Here is a 24657-nt window from a genome sequence, read left to right on the forward strand (position 1 = left end):
TTCTATCATTTTAAAGACCCTTTTCCATTTCACTTAGGCCTGGTTCTGAGGCCCCCATCTAGAACACTCCAGAATGGAATCAGACTGCTACAGAGTTGCAACAAGTTCTCACATACCAGCAAGAACTGGAGACTTTGCCAGGATCATCAACACTAGAAAGGCTTGTAAAGGGGGCAGTGAGTGGTTAAGAGATAAATGAGCCTGTCTACACAGGAGAAATTCCTGTTGCCTGGGAGGCTGTAGAAAACAAGTCATCACATATCAAAGGACATGCAGATTTTAGAAAGTGCTCCAGAAGTATGCTAGTACGGTACACAGGCCTCAGGCCTGGCCACCTTCCTTTCGTCAAAAGCTTCCAGCTAATTGGAGATTTTTTCCCCATAGGAACATATATCCAAGTTCATATTACATTGCTAGAACTGGTGTGATTTAAAATTAACTTACATAAACCTTCCTAGAACATACTTATTCAATAAAGCGAAGGCCATCTTTGGACCGTCTTTTTTGAGGCTAGTCACTCTTAACAAAAAAAAAAAAAAAAAAAGAAAGAAAGAAAAAATCCTAGTTAGAAGTCATCAGTTGACCAAGAAGTTAGTGACATGAGTTTGTGATGAGCAACTCCTACAGGAGTGGGGCCTTGGAAACTTTGTCCACTTTATAGCCAGGAACCCAAGGTACCAGCTGAAGACCATGGACAAACCCATCGGCTCTCCATCTTGGCTGCACGTTAGGAAAACATGGGGAGCTTTGAAACGCCCTGATGCGTGGGACCCGTCGTGGATCCAGAAAATCAGAATCTCTGGTGATGGGACCCACGCAGCGCATCTCCAGGTGATTCTAAGGTACAGCAAGGTTTGGAAGTCACTAGGCAATGTTTCTTTTATCTCAAATCAGACAAATATTTGCATTTGATTGAATCATCCACCTCCTGAAGCAAACCTTTCTCCAACAGCCCGAGGGAAGAAATGTCCCTCTACACAGCAAAACCCACCGCTAAGGTGACATTTTCTCCCTCCCCATGTTCATACTCAAAATTCTATGCTTTTAAATACATTTCTGTCACTATTCTATTTATGCCCCCAAATCCTGTCCCCCTCCTAGCCCAAAGTACACTGGCTGAGTATAGATTCAGAGAACTGGGGAAAATGCCACATTACTTGATCAAGACTTGTACTAGGAGGTCACTCTGAAGCCATTTATGTGCCGTGATCATACATGGTAACCCATATACCAGCTGCCCTCACAGCTGCGTCATTGCCAGAAGCCAGATGGTTACTGACAGATGCAATAGCTGTTACTCATTAAGCGTATGGTAAAGGACAAGTTAATCCTTCTGGATCTTCAAGTACAGGGCCAAATATGTTCCTTTCTGTAGGAAATTCTTATTCTATGGAGAATAACTTCCCAGCACACTTCATGTTGAGCCTGCAAACACAGTGGGCTTTAGAAGTGTAGAATCTAGTATCCCATCCACTTTGATAATATCAATCTACTCTCCTTGACCAAAACCTACAGGAATTAATAGTACATGCTTTAGAATGTGTTTAAATTATGGCTATGGCATTTCCATCACCAGCTAGAATTCCAGTGGGATGTAGAAATTCCTGTTTGGTTTCAAAATTCCAGTGGAGACTTGATCTGACACTTTCAACCTTGGGATGGCATTCTTAAGCCTCAAAAGGAATTTCGGTTTGGAGCAGATCCCAATTCATCCCCCCAAATCAGCTTAAGGCTCCAAAGTACCCCTGGGACACCCCTGCCCCATTTCCTTTGGAGTTTTTGCTCTTTTTCCCTGCTTCCTGTTATCTGCCTAAGTGTATCAGGGAGTTAGATGGGGCAAAATGAAATATACACGGCTTGCATAAATACAGTCCTGAGATTTACACTCCCACCCACCCCCTACCCTAGCCGCAAACAATTTTAAAGTTCCTGAGAGAAGTTAGGAAAGCCTGGAATTTACTCTTTCTCCCCCGTGGAGGGGCAGTCCCATAATTAGAGGCATTTTAAAGTGAAAAAGGACAGAGACATTTCCTTTGCCCAACCTGATCTTGATAAACTTCAGGTACTAAAGTCCAGGGGGTAAATCAGATATTTAATGGCAGCCAGCTCAGCCTTCTGCCCTCATGTTCTCACCAATAATCAATCACAGGGCTGCAAATCTTGTCATGAAAAAAGAGAAATGCAGCAAGAGACTTTGCAAACTCTGCTTTGCTTCCAGATGCCATTATTAAGGCACGCATGTTGTTACCTCCTGATTAATTAAGAACAGGTCAGAATTGCGTAACTGGGGTGACTTAGAATAAGCAAAAAGTATTTTGGCATTTTTTTCAGACTCAACTAGGATTTTAGAAAGTTGGAAAGTGGGCTGTGGCTAGGGGAAGTATTTGATAATTTATCCAGGTCCAATGTTGTTGATAACGTTTATTAACATAGTTATAGGGGAGTGTGTAACAGTCCACTCTCTCCATCCTGTATCTCCAAGTTAAATTCACTAATAAAAAACATACTATTACTGCACTGGCTTGTCGAAGGGAGGAGAGGGCCGTGTCCGACTTATTCCTGTACACTCCCCAAAGTGCCCTGCCCACCCCATACATCAGGAAACATATGTGGAACTTAATTTTTGATTGGATGTAGGCAACAAGCACTGGTGCCGATCCCTTTTCAAATTTGATTTCAAAGGAACATAAAATACCAAACTAGGCAACTGAATCCTCTCTAGTTCTTTAAGTTACCCAAATCCATACAAAACGAAAAGATGACACTTATCTTTGGGATCAGTCCCTGCTGAATAAGCAAAGGCTCATCTTCTTTGAGGCCATCAATGAAGAATCGCTGAACACATTTCAGCAACAGTGAAGCACACAGAAATTCATTTTTATCCAGCTCCTTGGGATTAGACCACACTAAGTTAAAAACCTTACATATAGTTACACATTGGCATTCTGGTTACAGAGCAAAAAAACAACTCACTTGCCTTATTTATTGATCTGTCAAGATGGTGTAACAAAAGATTATTATATTTTTGAGGAACGTGGCGCTCTCTCTGTCGAAAATATTCTTTTATTTTCTGAAAGCCTTCATCATGCAATGCATTAGTAATAAGTGACTGAAGCTGGAAAGTTGATAGTACGCAAATTACTATTTTTCCCCAAGAACATTTATTTCACAGTAATATTTCTATCATTATCAATAATAATTCAGTGCAGAAATAGAAGGTAAATACAGAGAGTTATATCTTGTACAGTAATCACGTAGACAATGATTTTGTTGTCTTAAGACAGTAGTTGGCAAAATGTGTCTCCTGGACCACCAGCAGCACGGGCGTCACCTGGGGACTTGTTAGGAGTCAAAGTCTGGGAGCAGGGCCCATCAGGTGATTCTCATCATGCTAAACTTCGAGAACCGCTGACTTAAGGAAAACTACACCTGAATTACAGGTATCTGTGGGTAAAGACTTTAACCTCAGTAATGCTAGAAATTCTAAACACTATAAAATTCAAGCCTATTATCACTTATTAAGTTACATAAATGATCATAATAGAAGAAAATGGATTCAACAGTAATAATTACAGTTAAAGGCAATTAATATGCAAATTGCCATGATGAATGAAACTGAACTTTCCTGCCTGAAAGCTTGTTAAGACCTATTTCTAAGTGTGTATGTGTATATATATATTTGAATACGATACATTCTTAAATATCTGTGCTACAAAAGGTATTTTTAAAATGCAGTCCAGTTCTACAGGCTAAATTACAATATTCTTTTAATAAGGAGTCATTTTACTACACACAGCCTGAAGTTCCACTTTTTCTTAGTATTGATTTAAATAATGAGACAGCATTTGAAATTAAACATTTAAACAGATTTTTTAAGTTACCATACAGTAAGCTTTTGTGAGCCAAGTGGGTTAAGTGTTCTGCAGATGTTAATCCCCACCACCAATCTAGCCGTTAGACTCTTTATCTGGGGATAATAATAGCAAGGCTGTATGAGGTCACACAGCTGAGATTCACACTCAGATTCTCTGACTCAGCAGTTAGGCTTCTTCCTACTTAAAACTCTGCCTGGCTTCTCTATACTCGGAACAAATCCAAACCCTTTGCCTCGGTCTGCAAGGCTCTGTAGGATTTGATCTCTGTCAGCTTCTCCTGCCTGACTGCCCTGCTGAGTCCTAGAATAAGTCAAGCTCTTCCTCGCCTCAGGGCCTTTGCACTGGCTGTTCTATGCCTCGACTGCTTCTCCCCACCACTTACCATTCTGGCTCCTTGTCACCCCTCAGATCTCAGCTTCAGTATCATCTTTTCAAGTAGGTCTTCCAGGACCTAAAGTTAGTCAAGTGCCTCCCTCCCCCAGCAATTGTTCTCCATCACAACACCCCGTTCCTTTTCTTCCTACTACCTTACTTTTGTTCCTAATCTGTCTCTGACTCTCTGCCAGGCTGAAAGCTCTATGAAAGCAAGAATTGTGTCTGTTTTGTTCAATACTGTCTACCTCCACCTAGAACAGTGCTAGGTACAAAATAGATTAGGATATTAGTAGGGTAATCAAAGGCAAAATTGACAAGATGTGGTGATAAACTGGATGTGAAAGATTAGGGAAGTAGGAGAAGAGGATTCTTCTGCCTCTTGTTGAGCAACTGGAGGAAAAAGTATGCTGACAGCATAGGAAACACAGAACTAGAGAGAGCACACAAAGAATACAAACTCGATCTTTACATAGAAAGCACCCTGTGCCGTGCCGCTCCCATCCTTCTCCTGAACAGACTGCAAAGGAACTTCCTTCTCCTGTGTACAAAAAGAGATTTAAAAAAAAATTTTATTTCAAAGAAATGCATTAAGTTTTAAAATAAAGGTTCATATTGTTTTCCTGAACAAAGCTTTTTGTTCATTCATGCCAGTGATTATAGATCTAAGACACTACCTTAAAAAAAACACCAAAACAAAAAAATAAATAAAAATAAACCAAAAGCTTTATCCAACCTTCCTTAACACTGCCTCTGACAAATACAAACTATTACAGGAAGCAAACATCACTGTAATAAATGATCACAAAAAAATAAATTTAAACTCTATAATAGCAACTATAAAAAAGACTTTGAATTGATGAGCGGTTTTTAGAATGAGAGCTTGGAAAATAAAGTTTTTCACAGTGCGTTTCAAGCCCAGTCATGAGTTTAAGCTTTATGTTCCTGACATATGAATTTTAAAAGTGACTCTTGGGCTTCCCTGGTGGCGCAGTGGTTGAGAGTCCGCCTGCCGATGCAGGAGACATGGGTTCGTGCCCCGGTCTGGGAAGATCCCACATGCCGCGGAGCGGCTGGGCCCGTGAGCCATGGCCGCTGAGCCTGCGCACCCGGAGCCTGTGCTCCGCAGCGGGAGAGGCCACAACAGTGAGAGACCCGCGTACCGCAAAAAAAAAAAAGTGACTCTAGGACTTAAAACTGAAACTTCAAGGATTGAACAGCAACAACAAGAAAATTTACAAAACATTGAGTAATGGGTTGTTACTCGTTTTCTTCAAGAAGTAATCCCTGGATCTACCAACCTCGTTTTCACAAACATGCTAAATAACAGTATCTCATCTGCTCACTTCATCCCAAAAATCAAAGAATAATTTTTAAAAATTTTATTAACCTCTTCCAAAGAGGTTTAAAAAATAATCTAGCTTGGGCTAACGGTCCTATATGTACTTGACCACAATCCTTAAATGTCAGCATATTTTACAATATCATTATTATAAATATGAAAAACAGGATGAATTCAAAGACCAAAATCCATACTTGTTTGTTTTCCCACCAGCAGTGTATTCAGTAAAGTGAATGCTGAAAAGTAGAACTAACGGTACCAATCCACCTCCCAGCCCGCGACCCCAATCCCTGGGCGGCGGGTCCCAGCACTTGGGGTAGATCTGGGGCCCCGAGTGGGTTAACGTCATCGCACTTTCTACTCAGCGAGGGAGAAAAGGGGCTTGGAAAACATCCCGAGCAACTTAAAAAAGAATCATCTCGTTGCCTTCAAACATCAATATTCCAGATCCCCCTTCTCCGAACGCTTTACTAGCGAGGGACCACACGTTTCTACCCTGCTTCATGCACCCACAGAAAGCTGCCAATAAACTCCAAGCAAACCTGAGGACGTGAAGCGCCCCCAGGGCCCCCGAAGAGCTCTTCCCACGGCGGCGGCCGGGGATTGTAGCCGGCGCCGGGTCTCTGGGCGAGCAAGCGAGGCTCCGAGCCCACAGGCCGACGGACGCGCTCCCTGGCGCCCGCCTAGAACGGCGGAGAGGAGACCGGGGCTCGACGGGTGCCCGGCTCCGCTCGAGGTCACTCACCTCCTGCATCCCGAGGCTCCCGACAGGCCGCCGCGCACCCGCCCCGGGGCGCACACCCGGACCAGGACGCGCCCCGCCGCTGCGCCGCTCTCAGCCCCCGCGCTTCCGCCGTCCGAGGAAGAGCCCACGGCTCCCGGACGCCAAGCTTCCCCGGAACTCTAATTAATAAACCCGCCCCTGAAAATCTACCAGAGTCCCGTGTTTGAGAAGCGAGAAAAGCTCTCGAGTTAACTGGCAATCAAGGTCAGGCCACCTGGGCGCACGCAAAAGCACCTTAGGAAAAGCGATTACTTAAAGGATGCAAACATGTCGGAGAAATTCTACACTGATAGGCGTCCCCTGTGCTGAAGCCGGCTGTTTTCTCTCCACCTTTAACGGCTGGTAGAGCTGGTTGTGATCCATTGATACTGCTATAGACTGAAATCGAACTTTCCCCATAGTCACTAGATTAGTCCCCGAAATTGTGAGTTTACTCCTAATATCACAAAAGAAGTGTTTTGTTGTTTTGTTTTAATACATACCCCGGTGTGCTCAGTCAAAATAAAATGAAAACAAATATTTTCATCTGATAGGTTGTCTGTTATGTGAACAGCGTGGCAAAAATAAGTTGGACTGGAGTTTTCTTTTAAAAAACAAGCAAGCAGACAAGACCCCTCAAATCCAAACATTCCTTGTAAAAAATCAACTTGTGTTATAAGTAGATGCTATGGGTATTTCGTGTCATGACGTTTACAGAAGATATTTGTTTACATCAAACCAAAACATAATTTAACCAGAATCTCTGCATTGTACCTCCAGTCCATTCAAAACAATACATACTTATTTCAAAACTCATCATATCCATTTCCTGGCAAATATGACGTAAATATACTTACATTAATTTACCTGTTTTAATCTAAACCAAGTAAATTCAAAGCCCTTTTCCTTTGCTTTAATATTAATGGACTTTTACTATTTCAAAATACTAGCCAAGGAAGAGCCAGCTGTAAATATAGTGTTCTGAATCAATGCAAGTATTAGTGCAGGAAAAATTGAAGGATAATAACAAATAATAATCAAAATACAGTTTAAAAGCACACTATTTTAGAGAATAAAACAGGTAATACAATAAGAATATAATATAAAATTAAAGTTTTCTTAATATTAGTTTAAAAGTTTTAATCAATTATTTTCAGACTCTGGGGAAAACATACATCCTTTCAAACTATATGGTTGTTAACACAGTCAAAAATTCAGGAGAAATTAAAGATAACACCACAGACAACACCATTTATTTATTATATTTTGTTATATTTTCACTTTGATTAGCTTCTTTTACTAACATGTTTTACCCAGACATAATTTTAGGGCAACTTGGAATATGTATTCTAATTCTGCTCAAACTATATATGGTGGAGACAATGACATTTCTTTGGCCACCGGAATCTAATTAGGAAAAATAAGGTATTTGCTTAATTGATTTAGCTTTAAGTTTTAAAAAATTGTACTTATTTATATTTTTGAAGGGTAAGGACTCTCTAGAAATATTCCAAAGTTACAGAGACAAGAAATAGTCTTAACAATGGTTACAATAAGACCAGAAATTAGTTTCTATGAATTCTCAGAATTTTAAGTTAGTTTTTGAAGTTATGTAAAGAACATTTTAAAGAGTACATTATCTTAAACTTCACAAAGAAATGTCAATTTGTAAATAAATAAATAGAGAAGTGTCAGTAATTTTAACCTTTGAAAAACAAAACAACGCAAAAAAGCAACTGAATAACAGGGTCTGCCGGGCCGGTAGGCGGTTAATATGATGAAAGTTTGTGGACGCAACTAGTAGGTAAAGAGTAAACGCGTTTCCTCCTTTCCTCCCAGACCTCCGCGGCAACTCTGTGAGAGTGATTTTAACCAGAAACGCTGACCGACACTACCAAAGAGAACTTTGGGGACGAGGGGGTGGGAAGAGGCTGGGGGATGAACTAGTCACTTTCTTCTTTGAGAACGTTGCGCCTCTGCTTGGGGGTGGGGGAAGGGTGGGGAGAAATCCCAGCTTGAAACCAGAGAAAGAAGAAAATTCGTGTAATTACCCAAATCTGACCTTTCCCGTCTCGGGAGTTCTCTGCCGGTCGGCGGCTCGGAGTCGAACTTCATTCACTATCGGGTTGACTTTTCTAACAAGCCTGACTGTGCCCCCGACCAGGCAGGTTAAGAGGACCGGAGCGTGGACGAGGTTCGCTTCCCGGGCTTGTAAGGGCGCATCTGCTTTTCCCGCCTTTCGCCAGAAGAAAAGGCTGTAATCCTGCGACGGGCGCTGGCCTGGGCGCCCTCCGCGCCGGCTCCCAAGAAGCATCAGTCCGCGCCCCTGGTGCGCACTCGGCGGTGCTGAGTCTAGGGCCCGCAGGTCTCGGGATTTGCCGGGATGTAGGTTGCGAGCATCCTCCTCTGACAATGATCCGCCTTTAGAGGTCGGCTTCTCCCTGGCTACGGCTGGGAACTGGAGCGTGTAGCCCGCAGAACAAGGGCGCAAGGAATAAACTCCGGAAACCCACCTTCCCTTGCTGCCCGGAGCGGCTAAAGAGCGACTTAAGTCACTTCAATCGGTTTCTTGTATTGGGCGCTTCCAATCACCCTAATGAAACGGAGGCACAGGTGAAGAAGGCCTGGGCTCAGCCCTGGTGAGCCCACGGCGCTCTACGCTCTCACCTGGTTCCTCCAGTCTCCAGAAAGCCTCCGCAGACGGAAGGGGTGTAAATAGAATTTTGTCGTGGTATTTTCACAATACCGATGAAGACTATTTTTTAAGGGTCGTTTCAGGTGGATGGCGATTGAGAACTCACTGAGCCCCAAATCCTCTTTCAAACAGATAAGGAAACAGGCTCAGAAGTAGCCGAGGCGGCAGAGAGAACTACGGGTTTGGGGGCAGAACTCAGCCCCTTCCTCCCCCTCCGCCTCCCCCTAGCTCATCTCCCCAACCTTCTCCGGGTTCGCTTTCCAGGACTCTCTTCCCACAGGGCCAGGTCTCTCCGCAGCCCCCGGGAGCAGACGGCCTCCTGGGCCGACGACCACACGGGGACCTTCGGCACTCCCTCGGACGTCCCTCCTCCCCCCCACCTCCCCCCGAGGATGAGCACAGATTCCAGACCACGCGCACCAGCTACAACAAAATCTCCGAAAAGTGTCGGCCCAAAGCCAGCTGGCTTGCGCACATCTACTGAGGCTAGGGCGCGCTGCAGCCGAGGCTCTTACAGGCGGTGCCCGGGCTGCCAGGCAATGGAGTATTGTCTCTCGGGACTTTGCTGGAAAGGCTCTGTCTGGAAAGCCTCCCTCTAGATCCAATCCGAAACCCCAGAGGCGGGGCGCGGTTAGGGAAACAAAACTGATTTTCAACTTACATGAGACACTCCAACCTCCCCCCCCCGCCCTGGCCCGCCTTGGCTTCAGTCTCCCGTCACCCCAATGGCTCAGGTCAACCTCCCCCTCCAGCCCCAGTTCTGCCCGGGCGGGGATGACAGGCCCTGCTAGTGCCCGGAGCGTGGGAGCTGGCGGGTGAACGAGGAAAGGCGGAGCGGGGCGGGACGGGGAGGGACGGGGTGTATCCGTATAAACGTGTGGGCAGCTGCCTGGCGCCCGCGCTGCGCTCCGACGGGAGACCTTTCAGCACCGCGGCCAAGGACATGGCTCCGCCCGAGTCCTTAACCCTTGTCCGCCGCTTCTGGATTTCGAAATCAGTCTCTCTGTCTCTGTCTCTCTCCACTTTCCCCTAAGACAGGGGGAGAATCACCTTGGGCATCTCTGGGTTGGTTTGTTTTTCTTCTGTCTTTCAGGATCCTGGGCGGAGAGCGCCAGCGAGGAGGGCCAGATGCCGGCGGAGGCGGGGCAGCAGGCGGACGGTGCGTGTTCCCACGGGATGAAGCTCAGCTGGGACATCAACGACCCGCAGATGCCTCGGGTGCGTGAAACCCCCGCGCGCGCGGCGCTGTCCATCCAAAGAGGAGGGATGTCCTTGCAGAGACTGTGGACAGACCTCACCTCCACCCCCAAACACACACCCCTGAGAGTCCTCCAGTGTACAGGGACTCCACAAATGGCAGAGCTGTGTTCAGAGATGTGTCTTCTCCATCTCTTACCTCGCGCGTGTAGAAAACACGCCGAAAGCAACAGAAACTGTCAATCAGGCTCCAAGCTCCAGGTCATTCTGGCGGGAACCGGACACCCCGTCCTTCACTTTTTTCTTTTTTTTTTTTTTTTTAACATCTTTATTGGGGTATAATTGCCTTTACAATGGTGTGTTAGCTTCTGCTTTATAACGAAGTGAATCAGTTATACACTATACATATGTTACCATATCTCTTCCCTCTTGCGTCTCCCTCCCACCCTCCCTATCCCACCCCTCCCAGGCGGTCACAAAGCACTGAGCTGATCTCCCTGTGCCATGTGGCTGCTTCCCACTAGCCATCTACCTTACGTTTGGTAGTGTATATATGTCCATGCCTCTCTCTTGCTTTGTCACAGCTCACCCTTCCCCCTCCCCATATCCTCAAGTCTGTTCTCCAGTAGGTCTGTGTCTTTATTCCTGTCTTACCCCTAGGTCTCTTCATGACATTTTTTTCCTTAAATTCCATATATATGTGTTATATATATATATATGTGTGTGTTAGCATACGGTATTTGTCTTTTCTCTTTCTGACTTACTTCACTCTGTATGACAGACTCTAGGTCTATCCACCTCATTACAAATAGCTCAATTTCGTTTCTTTTTTATGGCTGAGTAATATTCCATTGTATATATGTGCCACATCTTCTTTATCCATTCATCCGATGATGGACACTTAGGTTGCTTCCATGTCCTGGCTATTGTAAATAGAGCTGCAATGAACATTTTGGTTACATGACTCTTTTTGAATTTTGGTTTTCTCAGGGTATATGCCCAGTAGTGGGATTGCTGGGTCATATGGTAGTTCTATTTGTAGTTTTTTAAGGAACCTCCATACTGTTCTCCATAATCCGCTGAGTCTCTCCTTATCCATTCTTTGCCATCCACGAGAAAGGTAGGGGAGAATCTTGGCTAATGTAGACATCAGTGCTTCTCACGCAGCAAAACTGTGAGATAGGCCCGTAAATCTCGGTGACCCGACTCTTATTAAACAGCAGGAGTTGGGCCATTAGACGCCTGCCCCAGCTGCCTGGATGAAGCACGGCTCCTGGGGGGCCTCTCTAGTCATGCCAACCAGGGCACAGGCGCCCGGAGAGCCCCTGGAATCCGGCTTTTGGACGCAACTTCTGAGATTGCTTCTCTAATGACAAGGAAATCACCATCATCCGTTTAGGGTGAATTTGTTTTGTTTTGTTTTAATGGAACGAGGGGGTTTGGAGGCCTAGTACAGGGAATGAGCTGGGCAGTTTATAATTGGTCATACTGGTTTGGGGCAGAAACTGCAAAAGTGACTTTAAAGTCCTGGGTGTAGGTGGAGGGAGAGTTAGGAGCGACCTGGGAAGCATTCGCAAAGGCGGAACCCTGGCAACGCTGTGGTATAGGGGTAAGAGACTTGGCCTTTATTCAGCATCTACTATGTGCCGCGTATAACAATTCATTAGCAAGGTTGTCCAGCCTCTCAAAGCGATCAGTACTTTTGGGGATGTATGTATTTGCAGTAAGTTTGTTTATTTTCAAGTCTGCCTACTTTAGAGCCACGCTGTGCCAGTTTTGTGAAAGGGGACCACAGTACAGCAAGGGCATCTCATCCTCACCGACTTCTGTCCGCATGCGTCTTCATAGGAAAAAAAAATCTAATCTTGCATTTTAGAAATGAGCCACATCCAAATAAGGGAAGGATGGTTCCTCTCATGAGTATTATTCTGCACTTCCCACGTAAATGTGAATAATTTTTCCTCTGGGAGATTGGTCCTTAAACAGAGACAAAGTGTGTGTGTGTGTGTGTGTGTGTGTGTGTGTGTGTGTGTGTGTGTGTGTACGCGTGACATCTCAAGAGACAGGTGCACTGGGCTATGGAAAGAGGATCCTAGCCCTGCTCTGACAAACCAGAGGAGGAGGAGCTAAACTAGCTGTATGACCTCGAGACAGTTCCTGAATTTGCCTTAGTCTCAGGTTGCCCACCTGTCATCAAGCCGTGGGAATTAGATAACAATCTTAATTGTCGTCCAGATCTACTGTCATGTTCGGTGTGTGCACGCTTGTCTGTATGTGACCACATGTGCTCCCCTGCACCAAGACGTTAGAGCAAATGAAACCCAATCTAGGACTCCTCCATTCTTGTTTTGATTTTAAAATGCAGTCTCCGTGTCTTCATTTTCAGTGGCATTACTTTGGTAGTGGGGGGTCTAGTCTGAACCCTTGCAGGGGGGGAGTGCGAACAAAATATTCTCTTCTGGAAAACTGTCTATTTGTTACTAAGGTCCTTAAATTGAAAGATTCACTTTAAAGACAAAGATATAGCATTTAGCGTAAACTTAGAGTTGCTAGCACATCATTATATATTTCATTTGTGATGTACCTTAAGTTAATGTATTGACTTATGTCAATTATATTTCTGAGAAAAGATAAATAATGCCTATTAGTAATAATAATGATTTCAACAATATCTCTGCGGTTTTGGAAACAAAACATTTACCTATTACTGTTAGAATGTACAATACTAACGTGGTACACAAGTCTGAACTGTCCAACTAAGAATACTTTTGCTTTGCAGATGTTGGATCTAATTATCCTGGGCTGGGGGAAGGGAGAGAAGGTGTACATGGCTTGTTACTGTAATAATAGTTTTCTGAGCCTCTATCATACCAGGAAGGTCAGTGGGGCCCGGCTGCCACAGATCTTCTTTTTAAAGCCCAGCTATGCCACTGCAGAAGGTTATCCACCTAACTTCCACTTCCTTATCTATTAAATAAGAGGAAGGATGCCTATGAGGCAAAGTTGTTGTGAGGATTGTAGATACTGCATAATGTGGCTTTATGGGCCATACTGTCTCTGTCCCAAATACTCAGCTCTGCACTGTAGTAAGAAAACAGCCACAGACCCTACATAGACGAATGGACACGGCCATGTCCCATTACAACTTTATTTATGGATACCGAAGTTTGAATTTCATACGATTTTCGTGTGTCACAAAATGTAGTTCTTTTGATTTTCCCCCCAACCATTAAAAAATATAAAAATCATTCTTAGTTTGTGGGCTGTACTAAAACAAGTGGCAGGCTGGATTCGGCCCATGGTCCCTAGTTTGTACAAGAACCATATTGCAGTATAAATAATGCATAATACGGACAAAGGACCACCAAATGTGAATAGTAAAGCAGTGCTCAGTATTTTACATATAACATTATTTTAGCCATGCAGTTCTTTGTGTAGTAGAGTGACAATCCATATCGCTCTGGGAAGAGGTTAGCTTAGCAGGCTCCACCAAATGCTCGGGTTTACCTTATGGTTAGGCTGTCATCATAACACCCTTGTAAACCTGGAGGGCTAATTTGGGAAACTGTTCATGTCTCTCTGATGTTGTGCTGGGTATCAAGCCAAGAGCTTTTGAAGAAAAAGCACTGGATGGAAGTAAAGATATTTACAGGCTCAACTGTATGTCAGCGATAGAACTTTCCAATCACTTTTTGCCCTGGTGCTTTACTGATTAACTAGAAAATATCTGTAACATTTAAATACACCGAGAAGTGGTATAACATAGTGGTAAGGAGAATAGGCTCTGGAGTCAAACTGTGAGGGCTCAAATCCTAGAGCCAAGTCTTACTAGCTGTGTGACCTTGGGCAAGTCAATGAAGCTCTCTGGTCTCCATTTACTATTCTATTAAATGGGGATAATAATAGTACCAATTGTTTGTATGCAGTATGAAGGCTAGATGAACGAATACATGTACAGCTTTTAGAATATAGGCACTAGGTAAGCATCGATTGATAGCCAGTTGTCAGAAGGGCATACACAGGATGAGTGACGTTTTGTAAGAGCACAGTTTCTGGAATTAAAAAGACCCAGTTTTATCCTAATGTGCTTGGGGAAGATTAAAGCCGTGCTGTCTCTGGTTTGGGCTTGATGAACTTGACTACCCGTCCTTCTGGGCGCCTTCCCAGGAGCCAGACCACTTCGACCGCTTCTGCGAGTGGCCAGATGGCTACGTGCGCTTCATCTACCGCAGTGGCGAGAAGAAGGCGCAACGCCATCTGAGCGGCTGGGCCATGCGGAACACCAACAACCACAACGGTCACATCCTCAAGAAGTCGTGCCTGGGCGTGGTGGTGTGTGCGCGGGACTGCGCCCTGCCCGACGGCTCCCGTCTGCAGCTGCGGCCTGCCATCTGCGACAAAGCCAGGCTGAAGCAGCAGAGTGAGCTATGGGACTGGGAACGGGGTGGCCTTGCGGTCGTGAGTTCCCTATTCCCAGCGAATTTCCCCTTCCTTCCTTCCGGAGGGTCTGGGGTCAGGTTGTTATTAATATTTCCCGCCTCTGGCTTTGCAGAGAAGGCATGCCCCAACTGTCATGCTGCTTTGGAATTGATCCCCTGTCGAGGGCACAGCGGGTACCCTGTAACCAACTTTTGGCGGCTTGATGGCAACGCAATATTTTTTCAGGTAGGTGGGGGGACACCACAGTTTGTGATGGACATTCTCATCATGTCACAGGGACCAAACCACCTGCCATGTATCTCAGGAACCCTGGACCAAACCAGATACAGCTCTGGTGGCCAGAAATAGGTGCTGGGGCTCCCAGGGCCTTACCAGCCTCCTAGGAATTAGTTCAGCTACTGTGTGCTCTCTAAGGGGGAGAGGGTGAACCTACTTATAGTTGTTTTCATACGGCAAAAGGACTGTTCAGTCATCTTTTAAGATGTCTATTATTGGTGCAGTTTTATTTGTTCAAGAATTTTTTTCCGGGCTTCCCTGGTGACTCAGTGGTTGAGAGTCCGCCTGCCGATGCAGGGGATGCGGGTTCGTGCCCCGGTCCGGGAAGATCCCACATGCCGCGGAGCGGCTGGGCCCGTGAGCCATGGCCGCTGAGCCTGTGCGTCCGGAGCCTGTGTTCTGCAACAGGAGAGGCCACAGCAGTGAGAGGCCCGCGTACTGCAAAAAAAAAAAAAAAAAAAAAAAAAGAATCTTTTTCCCTGTCTCTTGGAAAAAACAAACAACTTGGGGCACTGGGAAAGGCACACTCAATTTTTGACCAGTGTTGCCAGCTCCCCTCAAAGGAATAATGTGATTCATCTCCTTATTAATGCAGGCCAAGGGAGTTCATGACCACCCAAGACCAGAGAGTAAATCAGAGACAGAAGCTCGAAGAAGTGCTATCAAGAGACAAATGGCTTCTTTTTACCAACCCCAGAAAAAGAGAATTCGAGAACCCGAGGTAATAGGGAGCTGACATTACACTTGTGGTCTGTGTTCACCGTCATCACGAAATGCACTGAGAATTATGTAAAATATGAATGCCATACCTTAATTTAAAAGGTTTCATTTTATGTGAAAATTATATACCTCTAACAATGTCATTGAATCAACATTTTGAATAGGGTTTCTAATTCCTTCTTCTTGTTGATAAAAAAGCAGAATATCTCTACAGTTAATGATAGAGTGAGCATGTGAGCTGACATCCTAATACGAGGGCAATTACCGAATGGTCATATGGAAAGAAATAGGGGCATACCCATGCCTGAACGGTGCATCTTCGAGAGGGTCCTTTTCATCACTTACATAGAACAGAAAAAGTTTCTTTGGGCAACTTGATCCAGTTTGGCTGTTCAACCAAAGTATGCCAAGGAGGCAGAATATTAGTTGGAGGATAAGAGACACTGGCCTTGTTTGAGCACTTTCTATGTGCCTCGCACATAGGGTTTAAGTCTTACACGTGAATTGGTCACAAAAGCCTTAAGAACAAATTACTGTTATTAAGCCCCATTTTTTAACACCTTTATGGGAGTATAATTGCTTTACAATGGTGTGTTAGTATACATATAGCCCCATATCTCCTCCCTCTTTAAGCCCCATTTTTAAGTGAGGAATCTGAGGCTCAGAGAGGTTAAGTAACTTGTTCAGTGCATGAGGGACAGTCAGGATTTGAACCCAGGTCTGCGTCAGGCTCCTGAGCCTCTGCTGTTACGCACGTAGTATAGGGAGAACAGACCATCTGCCACTCAGACCCACCCTGCCTGGCTACCACGGTCCCTCCTAATTCAGCAGCGTGGAATCCAAGCGTGAGCTCAAGCTGTGAAATTCCCGGACCATGAGCTCAGATCATGTTTCTGAGCTCCTAACACACAGCCCACCAACCGAAAGCTTGTTATTTGGTTGGTTGACGACTGTTACAGGTGAGGGTGTCCACACAAAATAAAAATTTGTGTCATTTTTTTAGGCAGGAGAGACTCAAGATAACGGTGGCCATTTCAGCAACATACCTTCCCTGGAGAACCCAGAGGAGTTTGATATAATTCCTGACACTGGCTTCCCTGTTCCAGGGCAGCCTTGCTTTTCCTTTCCAAACTCGGATGCTTACAAAGCTACTTGTGACCTAGCTGCCTTTCAAGGAGATATAGTACCACCCTTTCAGAAATATCCAAACCCAAGAATCTTTTTGCCTAGGCCACCCTGCAGCTATGAATTGGCAGGCCCTGGTTACACAAATTCAGGCCCGTATTATCCCACCCTTTATAAAGATGCCAGCAGTATTCCTGATGACACGGACTGGGTTCATCTGAATGCACTGCAGTACAATATCAACTCCTACGGCGGCTTTGAGAGAAGCTTTGATTTCACCAGTAAACAGCCTGGCTGGAAACCAGCTCTTGGAAAAGCTGACCTTGGGGAGAGCACTGACCATGGACAGTTCCAGGCCGTGGCCGCTCGCCCTTATTACAACCCAGAGCTTCCCTGCAGGTACCTCACGACGGCCCCGCCATCTGCTCCAGCCCTGCAGACAGTAATCACCACCACCACCAAAGTGTCCTACCAGGCCTACCAGCCCCCTGCTCTGAAATGCTGTGACAATGTGCGGGAAGTTACGAGCCTTTCTGGCTGTAACTATGATTCTGAAAACACCCAAATGTCCATCTACCTGGAAGACTTGGACCTTCCAGCTACAGTCGCCACGGCAGCCTCTCCAACAGCATCACTGCCTTTGAAAATTCCTGGAGATTGCCGGACCATCAGACACACTTTGCCTTTTCCTCAAGACTCAGCACCCTCCTGGACAGACGGAGCAGAGACATGGGATGTGTGTCCATCTGGACCGGGGTCTACAATTGGTTATTCAGAGAGAATCAGTCCGTTCTTTAGCTATGACCATGAGGACTTTTGAACAACAGTCCTGGGGCACAGCATAATATTGGTCTCCATGCAGGCAGTAGAACATGACATGGCAACTCTCTCTTAAGTTGGGAGATTCATTTAGCATGCAAAGAAATATATATATTATATATGTATATAGATAACAGTAAAACCAATTATCAGCGGAGTAAATTGTAGGTTGGAAATGTTTAGATAATCTAGGGAAATCTTGCACAGCATTTTACTTACTTTTTTTTTTTTTTGCCACACCCCTCGGCTTGTGGGACCTTAGTTCCCAGACCAGGGATCGAACCCGGGTCCCCTGCAGTGGCCGCGCAGAGTCCTAACCACTGGACCGCCAGGGGAGTCCCTGCACGGCATTTTCAAACCCACTACAGCATATAGAATTAGGTCTGCAATGAGACTGTTCCAAATGAACAAACAAGCATGAAAGTTAATGAGCTAAGTAAGTCCATTTAGTTTGTTAGCTGGAGTAGAAGTCAAGAATCCGGGCTCTCACCCCAAGCCTTTCCCCACTGGATCATATTAAGGAATTTCACAAATCTCTCTTCCGCCCTTAAGGGTTGTCAAAATAGCCTCGGGAAGAAACCTTTACAATCTTATCTCCTGAGTCACTTCCTAAGATTCTACTTAGCATTTACAACCTGTTAAAATAACTTCCGGAAGTAATTTTGCTCATTTTACCTGCGAAGTATATATCTATAGCTTTTTAAGAAATCTACCGTGTTGCAATGATAAAGTGCAGTTGTTTTTAAGAGAATTTTGTTTTCCAGTATCAGCTGAATACCTTTTCTTAACATTGATGAATGTTTTCCTAACAGAGACAGCCTAACACTGATGATATGTATCTGATTCATTTTTATTGTACATTTTTTCCAGTTAGGTTTCAAAATTAGAATAGAGATGTTTTATTCAAATTTAGCTTTACTGTTCCTTTGTTACTCCTCATAAATGTAATTGATAATGTTATTCAATTAAACATGATGAAGACATTTAAAAATAATGTAGCTGATGCTTGAGTTATTTCAAAACAAAAATAGGAAAAAAAGTGTTCATATTATAACCTGGGAAACAGTTGTTATAATAGATTAAACATATTAGTTTATTTAAGTTTTGGACTTTTAGAAAAAACGATTTGCTGTGCTGATAATGGAAAGCCTCTCTGAAACAGTACGCATACGTGCACACACACACACACACACACTTTTGCACAGCTCCCAGTGCTTAGTGAAAATATTCAGTTTTCAAATAAAAAAACTACGTAAATAAATTTTTGAGAACGGGGGAAGTGTGAGAGTGGGGGAAGGAGTATCCTCAAATTTGCATAGAATACCCAATTTGCACAACTAAATGGCAGTAAATCAGATGCCATTTTAAATCTTTGAGCCTTACATACCGCTCACCTGATTCAGAAAGCCCTCATACACTGATGTAATAAATACATGCAGTACTGGCCACAAGATTAAATAAATATCATCACACGCCTATTCCCTAGCCAACTTTTTCCTCAAAGGAAAGGACGCCTAGTACACTCGTGGACTACTTTGTTCTTTAGACTCCCATTGCCAAAACTTGCAGCTTCTAATCATACCTAACATTTATATAGCACTTACGTGGGCCAGACACCGTTCTAAGCCCTGAACATGTATTAATTCATTTAATCTTCATAACAGTCCTCTGAGCTACCTGAGAGAGGCCAAATGGTTTTCACAGTAAGTGGCAGAGCTGGAATTTGACTTCATCTCCAGAGACCCTGCTTTTAAGCACCACATTACGTTAGCTTTGATTAGTTATTTATCCATGAAATCCCATTCGTACTTCGCAATTCGTACTTCGCAATCCCATTCGTACTTCGTACTTGGCATGAAGTAGAGAGTTTTATTACTTCTAAGTATTTATGTCCTAACACTGGATGCAAAGGATCCACGCAGTGTGGGCAGAAAGGGCAGGGATGGGAGTAAGCAGACTCTAGAAGCCCTGAGGTAAGCATTTCCCAAAGTGTGGTACAAGTGTGCTCTGGGTTACAGGATGATTCTAGACAGTCCGCAAATGTTTTATGTTAATAGTTATGGATTTATGTTAATGTGTAATAGGGAAAGATATAAATAGCACATCAAACCTATGATTTCAGGATACTTTTGCCTAGACAAAGCAAAACAATGTTTGTTTTTGTTTTAAGGCAAGGTAACGTAAGGAAAAGTACTAAGCAAATAATAGCGCAGATGTTATGCAAAATGCAAATGCAAAATAAAAATCATCCAAATGGTTGAGAGCTTGTGCTCTGCTTCCTGTGCCTAGTCATGCTGGCTCTGCACCTTTGTAAAAGAAGGTTGCCTAGAGCCTGAAATATATGGGGTAGCCCATTCTCAAGGCTCTGTCTCCCAGGCTTCACCTTTAAAGGTATGACATTTTTCATTCACACAAAGATAAAAAGTTGCAGAACAGAGAATAACATTTGTCATGTTGGAGGTTTATTGTTGGACCTACCTGGACAACCGCTAGAACAAAGGACTATCACATCCTTTCTGGGGTCTGGCCGACCCCAAGAAGTTTGCAGCTATCAGCTATACTCCCTCCTCTTTTAGTATAAAAGAAGCCTGGATTCTAACTTGGGTAAGATTCTTTAGGACACTAGCCTGCCACCTTCTCTGTCTGCTGGCTTTCCGAATAAAGTCGCTATTCCTTGCCCTAACACCTTGATTTATTGGCCTGTCACTCAGCGAGCAGTCTGAGCTTGGACTCAGTAACAATAGTTTCCTAGAGCAAGGGGTCAGGGGGCTGAAAATAACTGACTCAGCTGAAAACGGGAAATGGTGATGACAACAAGATTGTATAAAGCTGGAGCCTATGGGGCAAACAAGCCCAGGTGTGACGCTGGACATCTGCAAGCGTAACCCCAGTGTTGAGGAGTCCAGACAGTGGGCAACACTCAGCAGCCAGGCTGTGGGACTTGATCCCAGGGGAGGGGGTGAAGACAGAACATACCTCAAGTGTTGGCTGGGGGCCCCAGCCACGCCATCCTCCAAGGAGCCAGGTTCCAGGGCAGAGTGTCTGGGTAGCACAGATGAGTTCTTGCAAACTGAGCCACCTGAAGAAGGCGCAGGAAGATTTAGACTCTGGGTCATACCTATTGCTCTAAAAAGCTGATCTTATTAGGGGGCAAAAGAGTTTTGTGGAGAATGAGAGGAAGTAGGGAACTTACAAGGGCCTAAATGTTATATTACTAATATGAAATATTCATTATGAGTTATGAGTAATAACTATTTGATTCCTAATTTACAGCCTTCAAATGCGGCCGGTGTAAATTAGAGCAGCCAAAGCTTCTGACATACTTTGTTCTGACCAGCTCATGACTGGGCTGAGCCCAAGCCTTCAATCAGACACCTGACTATATCAGCTATTGAGAGCAGAGGATATGCAAAGGAGGTGAGGCCAGGCTGAGAGGTGACCCCTGTGTTCAACTGTCCCCCGTTAGACTCAACCTGCCACGGGGCACTGAACAGAAACACAAGTTATTCACTTGCTAACCATTCTTTCCTCTCCATGAATAGTGCATAGTCTTGGAGTAGACTTGATATACTTACCTGGAAGAACTTCAAAGTATTGAACCTAACCTCTGACAAACTGTTTCTATGGAACATCTGTTGGAGAAGCTAACAGAATTCTTTTCAAATTTTAGGATCTTTTTATTTTATTTTATTTTTTTTGGTTGTGTTGGGTCTTCGTTTCTGTGCAAGGGCTTTCTCTAGTTGTGGCAAGTGGGGGCCACTCTTCATTGCGGTGCGTGGGCCTCTCACTGTCGCGGCCTCTCTTGTTAAGGAGCACAGGCTCCGGACGCGCAGGCTCAGCGGCCATGGTTCACAGGCCCAGGTGCTCCGCGGCATGTGGAATCTTCCCAGACCAGGGCTCGAACCTGTGTCCCCTGCATCGGCAGGGGGACTCTCAACCACTGCGCCACCAGGGAAGCCCCAAAATTTTCGGATCTTATGGAATGATTTTAACTAATATTCTGTGAGACATTGTGCTAAGAAAACCACTGGAAATAGAATTTACAAACAACAAAAGAAAGTGATAAATGGTCTCTCACTGCCTCTTTTTATGGTTCACAACATCCCTCTACACATTAGAATCACCTGGGGAGCCTTAACAATCCTAGTGTCAAGGATGCACCCCAGGGACTTCCACGGTGGCACAGTGGTTAAGGATCCTCCTGCCAATGCAGAGGACACGGGTTCGATCCCTGGTGTGGGAACTAGGATCCCGCATGCCTCACGGTGTGGCAAAAAAAAAAAAAAAGTATCAATTAATTATAGTAAATATACAACACTAATGTTAGATGTTAATAATAGGGGAAACTGGGTGCAGGGCATATGTGAACTCTGTACCATTTTCTCCATTATTTTGTAAATGTAAAACCCTTCTAAAAAATAAGGTCTATTTAAAGTAAAAAATAGGGACTTCGCTGGTGGTCCAGTGGTAAAGAATCCACCTTCCAATGCAGGGGACGTGGGTTTGATCCCTGACAGGGGAACTAAGATCTCGCATACCGCGGGGCAACTAAGCCCACACACAACAACTACTGAGCTCGTGCACCTCAAAGAGAGACCCCCGAGCCGCAAACTACAGAGCCCACGTGCCCTGGAACCCGCGCCACAACTGGAGAGAAGCCCACGTGCCCAACGAAGATCTCGTGTGCTGCAACTAAGACCTGACGCACCCAAAAAATAAATTAAAAAGAAAAAAGTAAAAAATAAATATTCCTCCTCCTGGGTCCCACCTTTGACAGCAAAATCCCAGGCACAAAGGAATGACAGAGCAGAGCCTTTCACTAGGACAAAAATGTCCTTATCTATGTATCAAAAACCTTATGTCCTGCTTGTGTCCTATTTAAAGGCATTTTTTTCCTGTATAGGATTTTGATCAGACTGGTGGTGCTTGGACCAAATTTAGCAAGAACCAATAGGATATATCTCTAGATGAGTATATATATATATATATATATATATATATATAGAGAGAGAGAGAGAGAGAGAGAGAGAGAGAGAGAGAGAGAGAGAAAGAGAGAGAGAGAGAGAGAGAAAGAGAGAGAGAGAGAGAGAGAGAGAGAGAGAGAGATTTTAAGAAATTGGCTTACAATTGTGGGGTCTGACGAGTCAGAAATCTTAAGGCAGGCCCACAGGCTGGCAATTCCGGCAAGAGGTGATGTTACAGGTCTTGAGTTCAAATTCTGCAGGGCAGCAGGCTGGAAACTCAGGCAGGGTTCCTAGTTCCAGTCTTGAGGCAAAATTGCTTCTTCTTCAGGCAACCTCTGTCTTTCCTCTTAAGACCTTCAACCGACTGGATGAGGTCCAGGCACATGATGGAGGGCAATCTGCTTTTATTCGAAGTCGACCAATTTAAGTGTGAATCACATCTGTGAACACCTTCACAGAAACATCTGGAACAATGTTTGACCAAACAACTTAGCCTAGCCAGTAACCTCATAAAATTAACCATCCCACTTGATAAAGATGGATTAAAGGGACCAGGGATATTTAGCTTAGAAGAAAAGACTCAGATGGGACATGATAAAATCTAGAAATATTTGCAGTCACCTCCAGCAGAGATGGGACTGTAGTATAGTGTGGCATTTAGGGTCACGGGCTTCAGACATAACTGAAAATAGTGAGTCGAGACAGGATTCTGCCAGGGCTCCCACAGCTTTTTAGAGGGAGCTGGGATTTGGACCCAGCCCTTCCATGCACCTCAGTGAACATGGGGAAGGCAGTTCCTTTCTGGGAAGAATTGAGGGCTGTAGTTCCATCCTCTCAGGGAAACTGAAAGCTCTCCTTCTTATTCAGGGGCAGAGGTTCTAAATTATTTGGAGGATTTGTACAGAAATATGGGAAACGTACTTTACAACCTAAAATAAAGAGTGACTGTGGGCCAGAAAAAAGGATGTGGTCTAGAAGCTTGCTTAGAAGCAACCCACCTAAGACACGCAGGAAAAGACTGGAGAAAAACGCATCCGATTAAGCAAAAGCGGTTTGTTATCATAGAATCTTTTCCATGGATCCTGGAATCCATGAATCCCTGAGACTGCGACTCAGGACATCCTTAGAAGGAAGATACATGGTAAGACTCCAACATTTCAAATATCGATTCCATCACACATCTCCTGTTTTGTATTCTTCCATGATTCCCTCTGGACAAAAGTTCAGGCCAGACTTACAAACTGCCTAAACATAAAACACAGCTTAGAATACTTAGACTTTAAAGGCTTGGTTTGTTTGGACAAAATTTAATTAGCATAATTTAAGATTAGACCAGATTATGCATTAAAAAACTAAAGTATATTTTATGTGGAGAAGAAAAGAGAACTAATAATATGCAACGTTAATATATGTAAGACTGTCTACTGATTAGCATGGTAACCTCACCATAGTCATCTGTAGCTCTTACTTTGCTACTATTTGGTAGCAAATGATATTCTTCTACACTCTGCACTGCTGGTGGAAAATATTGAAGAGATACGCGTGATTGTCATGAGACCCTGGAGATTCATTTCTTTAATGAGGACAAGTTGCCTTGAGTCTGGGAAATGTTATACCAAGCATTTGCTGAACTTGAAGGGCGGAGCAAGTGGTGACATAATAACAAGTGTTATCAGCGACCTGTATCAGTTGTGCGAATGCCAGGAAAATAATTTCAAGGTGATTTCTCAGGTATTTGTAATAGATTGTAAATCAAAAATGGCTGCTGGCTAGTAACATCAGGCATTCCAAAACCTTGAGTTTCTAGAGTAATCTTTGGACTGTAAATGTAAAAGTTGTTCTCAAAAATATAAATATACCTACTTTAAATAATCCAGAAAAGAATGGATAAATATAATCTGAACTCCCACAATTACCTCTTACTCTTCAAGTGTTCTCCAAGGGAAATTCTAAACTAAGTAAGAAATCAATTCTAAAATGTAGAAATGGGGAATTCCCTGGCGGGCTGGTGGTTAGGACTCCATGCTTCCACCTCAGGGAGCACGGGTTTGATCTCTGGCTGGGGAACT

General features: G+C 44.2%; 1 protein-coding gene across 1 annotated transcript; it reads left to right on the top strand.

Annotated features, from left to right (window-relative positions):
* Nucleotides 1-9762: 9762 nt before the first annotated feature.
* GCM2 (glial cells missing transcription factor 2) lies at nt 9763-18394 on the top strand. The gene is made up of 4 exons (XM_032648203.1): nt 9763-10265; nt 14412-14909; nt 15556-15681; nt 16684-18394. The coding sequence occupies exons 1-4, from the start codon at nt 10176-10178 to the stop codon at nt 17623-17625; spliced, it is 1656 nt and encodes a 551-aa protein (XP_032504094.1). The 5' UTR covers nt 9763-10175; the 3' UTR covers nt 17626-18394.
* The last annotated feature ends 6263 nt before the right edge of the window (nt 18395-24657 follow it).

The sequence above is a fragment of the Phocoena sinus genome, chromosome 11 (genome assembly GCF_008692025.1).
Source record: "Phocoena sinus isolate mPhoSin1 chromosome 11, mPhoSin1.pri, whole genome shotgun sequence".
Classification (NCBI taxonomy): domain Eukaryota; kingdom Metazoa; phylum Chordata; class Mammalia; order Artiodactyla; family Phocoenidae; genus Phocoena; species Phocoena sinus.

What these genes read in the sequence shown, in the direction of transcription:
- GCM2 (XM_032648203.1), top strand. Translation starts at nt 10,176, where the DNA reads ATGCCGGCGGAGGCGGGGCAGCAGGCGGACGGTGCGTGTTCCCACGGG. An exon ending in GCAACGCAATATTTTTTCAG is followed by an intron (nt 14,910 to 15,555) that starts GTAGGTGGGGGG and finishes TTATTAATGCAG; the next exon opens with GCCAAGGGAGTTCATGACCA. An exon ending in AGAGAATTCGAGAACCCGAG is followed by an intron (nt 15,682 to 16,683) that starts GTAATAGGGAGC and finishes TCATTTTTTTAG; the next exon opens with GCAGGAGAGACTCAAGATAA.